We start from the raw sequence: 10,656 nt of genomic DNA on the forward strand, positions 1-10,656 counted from the left end.
AAACGGGAACAACTAACCTAATACGAAAACAATCAAAATATAGCAAAAATCTCGAAACTAGCAAAACCAGAGCCCCGGGCCCACTTCTCGAAAAATTATAAAATTAACATCAATGGATTCCTTACCTCGCCACGAGTCCATACATATCAAATTTACCAAAATCCGAGCTCCAATGCTCCCTCAAACTCCAAATTTCCATTTCAAAAGTCAAGCCCTAGTTCTTCCATTTTTAATCAAATTTCCATGAATTTAGGTGTTGATTCTTCGAAAAAATGTTGATTCTAGGTCACGAGACTCACCTCCAATCAATTTCCGTCGAAACCCTCCTTAATCCTCGTCAAAAAGCTCCCAAGGTTGCTCAACAATGGTGAAAATAAGACCTAGTTCGCGGAGGAAATAATATAAATCTGGCCTGCTCTTTTCGCTTTTGCGGTCCCTTTCCCGCTTATGCGGGACCGCTTCCGCGACTTTTCTTCCGCTTCTGCGGAAATTCCAAACTCGAGCTCAACCGCTTCTGCGGTTACACAAATGCATAAGCGATACCACTTCTGCGGTTAGATAATCGCTTCTGCGGAATCGGCGCCCAGGCCTCCTCACCGCTTCTGCGGTCAATCCTTCGCACAAGCGTGTCCGCTTCTGCGGTCCAAGATTCACAGAAGAGAAAATACCAGTTGCAGCAGGCTCAGCAATATGAAAAATTCCAAAACTCTCCGTTTAACCATCCGAACTCACCTCGAAGCCCCTGGGACCTCAACCAAAAACACCAACATATCTTAAAACATCACCCAAACTTGTTTCAATCATCAAAACACTACGATTAACACTAAAACCATCAAATTACATCAAATCCAAGCCTAAGTTCTCCCAAAATTCTTCCGAAACTCGCATTCGATCAAAAACCCAACCAAACCACCTCTGAATCATTTGAAACTTTGCACACACATCCCAAATCACCTAACGAAGCTACCGCAACTCTCGGAATTCCATTCCGACCCTCGGATCAAAATCTCACCTATCAACCGGAATTCGCCAAAACACTAACTTTGCCAATTCAAGCCTAATTCTACACCGGACCTCCAAAATCAATTCCGGTCACACTCCTAAGTCTCAAATCATCCCCCGAAGCTAATCGAATTACCGGAAATCACATCCGAGCCCTCTAACTCAATAGTCAACATCTGGTTGACTTTTTCAAAACAAACCTTCCTTGATGAGACTAAGTGTCTCATTTCTATCCAGAATCAATCCAAATCAACTCGTTCACACAAGACTCGTATAATAACACATAAGGAAACCGAAAATGGGGAAAACGGGGCGATAACTCACGTGACGACGGGTCGGGTCGTCACAACTCTGTAGTAGCTCGTGACTTGTGACACCCCGATCATCGGGCTGAGTTTGGGATGGTTTTTCCCCGTTATGTTATGTTTATTTCCGCACTTATGATTAATCAGTATCTATGGTTTAAACCTGTTTATGCTAAGAAATTGTTAAAAGCAGTGTTGATTGTTCTGTTGGCTGGTCTTGTCTTCACGAGAGGCGCCATCACGACCGGGTGGGAATTGGGTCGTGACAAGTTGGTATCAGAGCCTAGGTTACTAGGTCTCACGAGTCATGAGCAGGTTTAGTAGAGTCTCGCAGATTGGTACGGAGACGTCTATACTTATCCTCGAGAGGCTGCAGAACCCTTAGGAAAACTTAACATTCTTGAAATTTTTGTCGTGCAATTTTGTTGATCCGGGAACTAAACTTCTGTGTTCTATCCTCTCACAGATGGCGAGGACCCGCGCTACAGGACGAGACGGACGCCCATCGGTACCACCTACTGAGGGTACTAGAGGCCGCGGGCACAGTCGTGGTCCCGGTAGGGGCAAGGCCGCGAGGGAAGCACCCATTGCCCCACCAGTTGCCCCGGCTCAGGATCAGGCCCCAGCTGCAGACATTCCAGCAGCACCTGTTCAGGCACCGGCAGTGCCCATTGTGATCCCGGGTCTCCAGGAGACCTTGGCTCAGATACTATCAGTTTGCACTGGCCTAGCCCAGGTAGTTTCAGCCACTGCTACAGCGGCTACTTCTTAGGCCGGGGGAGGCAGTCAGACCCCCGCTGCTCGCACACCGGAGCAGGTTATGCAGGGTTTACAGACACCGGGAGCAGCTCCAGCTCAGCCGGTTGCACCAGCTCAGGACTTTGTAGTTCCAGTCATGCCAGACGACGAGCAACGTCGTCTTGAGAGGTTCAGTAGGCTCCAGCCTCTATTTTTCAGTGGTGCTCAGGGCGAGGATGCCCAGGGATTTCTGGACAACTGTCAGCGTATGCTTCGGACAACAGGGATTTTGGAGACCAGCGGGGTAGCATTCACCGCATTTCAGTTCACTGGGGTTGCCTTCTCATGGTGGGAGTCGTATGAGCGGCGTAGGCCGGCAGGTGCAGCGCCTTTGCCATGGCAGGAGTTCTCCACTATCTTTTTGGAGAAGTGGGTACCACAGTCTCAGATAGAGGAGTTGCGTAGGCAGTTCGAGTAGCTTCGACAGGGAGACATGACTGTGACCCAATATGAGGTGAGATTTTCTGAGTTGGCCCGTCATGCCTCGTGGATAGTTTCGACCGACAGAGAGAGGATCAAGAGGTTTGTAGATGGACTTAACTATCACCTTCGTGTTCTGATGACTCGAGAGAGAGTTCTGGGTCTTTCCTTTGAGGACGCAGTTGATATTGCTCGTGATATTGAGATGGCTCGCCGTCAGGACAGAGAGGAGAGGGAGACCAAGAGGCCTCAAGGTTCTGGTAGCTTCAGTGGTGCTCCGTCTAGGGGTCAGTTCCAGCCGGGCAGAGGTCGTTCATTTAGGCCTCCTCAGTCAGCTTGCTCTGAGTATCGTGGGTCATCGTTCGGCCGAGGTCATCAAGGGTATCAGCAGAGTCAGCCATCCCTCGGCGCTCTTCCAGCTCAGGGTTTATTACGAGCTCCATCTGTTCAGGGTTCCTCCAGACCGAGTGCGTCAGCCAGTCACTCTGATGCACGGGGTTCCCTTCAGTCCCATTCCCCAGCACCCGGGAGCTGTTATGAGTGCGGGGAGGTTGGGCACATGTGGAGGCAATGTCCTCGGCGCCGTGGTAGTCAGTTTCAGCAGAGGGGTCAGCCCTCGTCTTCTGGCCCATCTTCTTCGGCACCCGCCCCGTCAGCTAGGGGTGAGAGTCAGGCAGCTAGGGGTCGCCCAGAGGACAGGCACGATTCTATGCTGTCCCAGACAGGAGAGACGCTATTGCATCAGATGCTGTTATCACAGGTATTATCTCAGTGTGCCACAGGGATGCCTCTGTCTTATTTGATCCCGGTTCTACCTACTCTTATGTGTCTTCATATTTTTCCCATCATCTAGGTACGACCCGCGGGTGTCTTGCTTTACCTGTTCACGTATCTACCCCGGTGGGTGATACTATTATTGTAGACCATGTGTATCAGTCTTGTCTGGTGACTATTGGGGGTCTGGAGACCCGAGTTGATCTGTTGCTGTTGAGCATGGTTGATTTCGACGTTATTCTGGGCATGGACTGGTTATCTCCGTGCCATGCTATTCTAGACTGTCATGCTAAGGCAGTTACGTTGGCTATACCGGGTGTTCCGAGGATTGAGTGGCGTGGTATGACTGACTATGTTCCTAGCAGGGTGATCTCTTTCCTAAAGGCCCAGCGGATGGTTAGGAAAGGTTGTCTATTGTATTTGGCTTTTGTGAGAGATGTTGGAGCTGAGACTCCTAGTCTCGATTCTGTTCCCGTTGTGAGGGACTTCCCTGATGTGTTCCCAACAGACCTGCCGGGCATGCCACCAGACAGGGACATTGATTTTGGTATTGATCTGGTGCCGGGCACTCAGCCCATTTCTATTCCTCCCTATCGCATGGCACCAGCAGAGTTGAATGAATTAAAGGATCAGCTTCAGGAACTCCTAGATAAGGGGTTTATTCGTCCTAGTGTGTCACCGTGGGGTGCACCGGTTCTATTTGTGAAGAAGAAAGATGGCACAATGAGAATGTGCATTGATTATAGGCAGTTGAACAAGGTGACAGTGAAGAACAAGTATCCATTACCTCGTATTGATGATTTGTTTGACCAGCTCCAGGGGGCAAGGGTATTCTCTAAGATCGATCTCCGATCAGGCTATCACCAGCTGAAGATCAAGGATTCGGATATTATGAAGACTGCTTTCAGGACTAGATATGGGCACTACGAGTTTCTGGTTATGTCTTTTGGGCTGACTAATGCCCCGGCTGCGTTCATGCATTTGATGAACAGCGTATTTCGGCCGTATCTGGATTCTTTTGTTATTGTTTTTATTAATGATATCCTTGTGTACTCGCGTAGCCAGGAGGAGCACGCCCAGCATTTGAGAGTGGTACTACAAAGATTGAGGGAGGAGAAGCTTTATGCAAAATTCTCCAAATGTGAGTTCTGGCTTGGTTCTGTGGCTTTTCTGGGGCACGTGGTGTCCAGCGATGGTATTCAGGTAGATCCTAAGAAGATAGAGGCGGTTCAGAGTTGGCCTAGACCGTCCTCAACCACGGAGATTCGGAGTTTCCTCAGTTTGGCGGGTTATTATCGCCGGTTCGTCCAGGGTTTTTCATCTATTGCTTCACCCTTGACCAAGTTGACTCAGAAGAGTGCACCATTTGTGTGGTCTAATGAGTGCAAGGAGAGCTTTCAGAAGCTCAAGACAGCTTTGACCACGGCTCCAGTGTTGGTGTTTCATCAGCTTCGGGTTCTTACACTGTATATTGTGATGCTTCGAGAGTTGGGATCGGATTTGTGTTGATGCAGGAGGGTAGAGTTATTGCATATGCTTTTCGTCAGTTGAAGCCTCACGAGAAGAACTACCCTGTACATGATTTGGAGTTGGCTGCTATAGTTCATGCTTTGAAGATTTGGAGGCACTATCTGTATGGAGTATCCTGTGAGGTATTCACCGATTATCGCAGCCTTCAGCAGCTGTTCAAGCAAAAGGATCTTAATTTGAGACAGCGGAGGTGGTTGGAGTTACTCAAGGACTATGATATTACTATTTTGTACCACCCGGGGAAGGCCAATGTGGTGGCCGATACTTTGAGCCGGAAGGCGGTCAGTATGGGTAGCTTGGCGTACATTCCAGTTGGGGAGAGTCCCTTTGCAGTTGATGTCCAGGCTTTGGCCAATCGGATGGTGAGGTTAGACATTTCAGAGCCCAGTCGGGTTTTGGCTTGTGTAGTTTCTCGGTCTTCCTTGTATGACTGCATCAGAGAGCGCCAGTATGATGATCCAATTTGCGTGTCCTTAAGGACAGGGTTCAGCACGATGATGCCAGGGATTTGACTATTGATGATGCTGTTGTGTTGAGGATGCAGGGCCGGATTTGTGTGCCCAATGTAGATGGGCTGCGGGAGTTGATATTAGAGGAGGCCCACAGTTTGCGGTATTCCATCCATCCGGGTGCCGCGAAGATGTACCAGGACTTGAGACAGCACTATTGGTGGAGAAGGATGAAGAAGGATATTGTGGGTTATGTAGCTCGATGTCTCAACTGTCAGCAGGTCAAGTATGAGCATCAGAGACTGGGTGGTGTACTTCAGCGGATGGATATTCCAGAGTGGAAGTGGGAGAGGAGTAATATGGATTTTGTGAGCGGTCTCCCTCGGACCTCGAGGAAGTATGATTCGATTTGGGTGATTGTGGATCGGCTGACCAAGTCCGCGCACTTCATTCCGGTGTGTACTACCTATTCTTCGGAGCGGTTAGCAGAGATTTTCATCCGGGAGATTGTTCGGTTGCATGGGGTCCCAGTTTCTATCATCTCAGATAGGGGTACTCAGTTTACTTCCCAGTTTTGGAGGACTTTTCAGCGAGAGTTGGGTACACAGGTAGAGTTGAGCACCGCATTTCATCCTCAGACGGACGGGCGGTCCGAGCGTACCATTCAGATATTGGAGGACATGTTGCGTGCCTGTGTTATTGATTTTGGAGGTTCGTGGGCTGAGTTCTTGCCACTCGCAGAGTTTGCTTACAACAACAGCTATCAGTCCAGTATTCAGATGGCGCCGTATGAGGCCTTATATGGGAGACGGTGCAGATCTCCGGTTGGTTGGTTTGAGCCCGGCGAGGCTAGACTATTGGGGACAGAGTTGGTGCAGGATTCCTTAGAGAAAGTGAAGGTGATCCAGGAGAGACTTCGTACAGCTCAGTCGCGTTAGAAGAGTTATGCGGACCGGAAGGTTCGAGATGTATCTTATATGGTGGGCGAGAAAGTCTTGTTGAAGGTTTCGCCTATGAAGGGCGTTATGAGATTTGGAAAGAAGGGAAGTTGATTCCGCGGTTCATTGGGCCTTTTGAGATACTTAGGAGGATTGGGGAGGTGGCCTATATGCTTGCTTTGCCACCCAGCTTGTCGGGGGTTCATCCGGTATTCCATGTGTCTATGCTCCGGAAGTATGTTGGGGACCCGTCCCATGTTTTGGACTTCAGCACAGTTCAGTTGGACGATCATTTGACATATGATGTGGAGCCAGTGGCTATTTTGGGTCCTTAGGTTCGAAAGTTGAGGTCAAAGAATATAGCTTCAGTGAAGGTGTAGTGGAGAGGTCGGCCCGTGGAGGAGGCTACTTGGGAGACCGAGCAGGAGACGCGGAGCAGATATCCTCACTTGTTTGAGACTCCAGGTATGTTTCTTGACCCACTCGAGGACGAGCGTTTGTTTTAGTTGGGGAGGATGTGACGACCCGGCCCGTCATCACGTGAATTACCGCCCCGTTTTCCCCATATTATGTTTCTCTATGCTTCATTATCGGTATTTGAGGTGATCGAGTTGAATTGGATTGGTTTTAGATGGAAATGAGACACTTAGTCTCTTTCAGGAAAGCTTGTTTTGGAAAAGTCAATCGGAAGTTGACTATTGAGTTAGAGGGCTCGGATGTGATTTTCGGTGATTCGGTTAGCTTCGGGGGATGATTTGTGACTTAAGAGCGTGATCGGAAGTGATTTTCGAGGTCCGGTGCGGAATTAGGCTTGAATTGGCGAAGTTAGTATCTTGGCGAATTCCGATTGGTGGGTGAGATTTTGATCCGGGGGTCTGAATGGAATTCCGAGAGTTGCAGTAGTTCCGTTAGGTGATTTTGGAAGTGTGTGCAAAATTTCAGGTCATTCGAAGATGTTTTGGTTGGGTTTTTGATCGAATGCGTAATTCGGAAGTTTTTAAGAAACTTAGGCTTGAATCCGATGTGATTTCATGGTTTTAGCGTTGTTAGATGTGTTTTGAGGATTGGAACAAGTTTGAATGAGGTGTTAGGATGTGTTGGTGTTTTTGGTTGAGGTCCCGGGGGCCTCGGGGTGAATTCGAGTGGTTAAACGAGAGTTTTTGGAAGTTGCTTCAGGTCTGAGATTTCTGTCATCTGGTATTTCCGCTTCTGCGGAAATGGACCACAGAAGCGGTTCCGCAGAAGCGGGTGGAAAAGTGCAAAAGCAATCTTGTGTTAAATTGATGAGTTCCGCATAAGCGGACCCCTTTTCGCATCAGCGGGTCCGCAGGTGCGAGTGAATAACCGCAGAAGCGGTCTTAGGTAATCCGCAGAAGCGGAGAATATGTCGCAAAGGCGGAAGTGGTAAGTTAAGTGAGAAAACCGCATAAGCGGGGAAATGGCAGCAGAAGCTGTCCCGCATATGCGGAAGCGGGACCACATAAGCGAAAATCGCTGTAGGCAGAAGGGGTTTTATAATATCATTTTCATCCGCGAGGGTTAAGTTATTTCCACCATTTTTTACACGAGCTTGAGAGCTATTGGACGGATTTGAAGGAGGATTTCGACTAGGTGTGATTGGAGGTAAGTCCCTTGACCCAAATACATGAAATTATGCTAAATTTAACATGGAAATTGGTTGAAATTCATCAAAAATGGGGTAAAGCTAGGGCTTGAGAATTTGTAATTTTGAAACGGAATTTGGAGGGTCAAATGGACTCCAATTTTGGTAAAATTGATATGTATGGACTCGTGGCGAGACGAGGAATCCGATGATGTGTATTTCGTAATTTTTCGAGAAGTGGGCCCGGGGCTCGGATTTTGCCAACCTCGTGATTTTTGATATTTTTCGAGCCTTTTCAATTGGGTTAGATCCATTAGCCTATTGTGATGTATTCCTTGTGGTTTTGATCAGATTCGATGCGCGAGGAGGTCGATTTGAGGGGAAAAGGCATAGCGAGCTAGACTTGGGCCGGCTAGAGGTGAGTAATAATTTTAAATGATGTTCTGAGGGCTTGAGACCCCGGATTTGCACAACTTGGTGCTGTGTTGAGATGAGACACGTGTTCAATGACGAGCGCGGGGTCATTTACTAATGGGGGCTGTGACTTGGTCCATCCCGGATAATATTTTACTGCGTGTCAGCTATGACTTGTTGTTTTCACTATGTTTTGGGCTCATTGCCATACTTGGGCTTGTTGCCGACCGTTGAACTCTTTGTGAGCTGTAATCACTGTTTTCCCTCACTATTTGAAATACTATTTGAACTCAGTCCATGTTATTTACATTGTTTCATGAACTCAGCTATATTTTTACTCAAACTTGGAGTTTTAACTGATATTTGAACTATTGTTGAGCTGGGTATTATTGTTTACTGATGCCCGAGGGGCTTTGACTATTTTTGGACTGATTGAGGCCAAGGGCCTTATGTGAGGGCATGATAAGTGAGGTGAGGAGGCTTTCAGGCCTCGAGTGCATTATGAGCAGGCTTTCAGGCCTTGTTGATGGCGCTTGGGTTGTAGGAGCCCCTCCGGAGTCTTCACACCTACAGTGAGCGCGGGTACCCATCTAGTGTGATTAAATATTGAACAGTGGTAACAATGACACTGTTATACGCATTTGGTCAGGTAACAATGACTGACCAGTCAGGTAACAATGACTGACCAGTGGTAACAATGGCACTGTAATACGCGTTTGGTCAAGTAACAATGGCTGACCGGTCAGGTAACAATGGCTGACTTACTGGTTGAGTATGATTGATTTTTAACTGTTTCCAAAAAGATTTTCTTACTATATTTCACTGGTTTCTGCTGTTTATCTCATGTTGCTGCTTGAGATAGCATTATTTGTGCCCTTGTGGGATTTTATGTTCTCAGTCGTTATTTATTTTTATTACTCACTGGGTCGGAGTACTCACATTACTTCCTGCACCATGTGTGCAGAGACAGGCACAGATGAGTTCGTACCTGAGCGCTTATTTCCTTCCAGACCAGGCGGACTAGGAGAGACGAGGTAGTTGTCGACGTCCACAGCCCCGTTTCTCCCTTATCTTTTGCATATTTTATTCATTTTCAGACTATGTTTCCAGACTTGTAGTATTTTCATCAACTCTGTAGTAGCTCGTGACTTGTGACACCCCGATCATCGGGCTGAGTTTGGGATGGTTTTTCCCCGTTACGTTACGTTTATTTCCGCACTTATGATTAATCAGTATCTGTGGTTTAAACCTGTTTATGCTAAGAAATTGTTAAAAGCAGTGTTGATTGTTCTGTTGGCTGGTCTTGTCTTCACGAGAGGCGTCATCACGACCGGGTGGGAATTGGGTCGTGACAGTGCAGCCGTTTCCTGGATGCCGGGAGAGATCCCTTGTCTTGAGGACTAGGTTCGGAGCCTGGTAACACGGTCAACGCACGCCAAGCATTCTTGGCATGACTTATCGAAGGGCTAATGGGAGGCCAATAGCCATGGTAAGTTCCTCTCCACAACTTCATGATGTGATCACTGTTCAAGTATTATTCCGAGCTTGTTTGTCTATCTTCTTTTGTAAGTATTGGGAAGGAGGTGATGATGAGGCCCCCGACTGGTGAACAAGAAAAACCACTCCCTGTCTCGAAGCCGGCAAAGGAGAGAAAGTGGAAAATGGCCTCATCCTCCAAGGGGCCTGAGCCTATGAATAAAGCGGCGTGTAAGTCCAAGAAGAATGTGATTTCCATGTCCATGGAGTTAGTTCAACTTCTAAGAGAGGAAGACGAAGAAGAAGAAGAAGAAGAAGAAGAAGAAGAAGAAGAAGAAAAGGAGGACGATTCCGGTTTGTGGCTCGAGCACAAGCTAATACCGAGGGTCAAAAGGCCACCAAATTAGTTGAAACTGCAGATATTCTGCCTCGATCTGACGGGGTCCAAGAGGGGAATTTAGTTGGAGTCCCTGAGCCATATGGAGCCAAAGGTACCTCACTTCGGGGTGAGAAGGCATCGAAAATGGCTGCGGAGGCCGATCCCGAGGCTCCTCGAAATGGGGAGAACTCCCCAAGTGACCCACTTAGGGCAATAGAAATCAGAGACTCCCCTTCTCTTCCTTCATTCTCCGAATAGAAAGTTCGGGAGGCTCGGGCCATGAAGACTCCTCACGTAGAAGGTGCCCACGGAGGGGAGGACCCTTTTCGTGGTTGTTTCGCTGGGGTCAGTGACGCTGCTGGCTTGAGTGACTTAGAGATACCGAGGAAGAGCTTGGATGAATCTTCCACGAGTTTCCGATTGACCAGCCAGTTTCCGGCTCCTAGTAAAAATCCCGAGTGTAACCGAACAATCATCATCTCGATCCCGGAGGATGCAGGAGTTTTTGCCACCCCCGTAGGGGTGGATAGTTACCTTCGGAGTCTGGTCACGGAGGAAGATCAAGCTC

General features: G+C 48.0%; 1 protein-coding gene across 1 annotated transcript in view; it reads left to right on the forward strand.

Annotated features, from left to right (window-relative positions):
• Nucleotides 1-10,346, forward strand: part of LOC109209076 (protein argonaute 2-like) — a 24,465-nt gene extending 14,119 nt beyond the window's left edge. Inside the window, exons 4-5 of the mRNA XM_019372251.1 lie at nucleotides 9,814-9,940; nucleotides 10,129-10,346. Coding sequence (XP_019227796.1) covers nucleotides 9,814-9,940; nucleotides 10,129-10,346 — 345 coding nt within the window. The remainder of the gene's footprint in view (nucleotides 1-9,813; nucleotides 9,941-10,128) is intronic.
• Nucleotides 10,347-10,656: the final 310 nt, after the last annotated feature.

Source organism: Nicotiana attenuata, unplaced genomic scaffold, assembly GCF_001879085.1.
Source record: "Nicotiana attenuata strain UT unplaced genomic scaffold, NIATTr2, whole genome shotgun sequence".
Classification (NCBI taxonomy): domain Eukaryota; kingdom Viridiplantae; phylum Streptophyta; class Magnoliopsida; order Solanales; family Solanaceae; genus Nicotiana; species Nicotiana attenuata.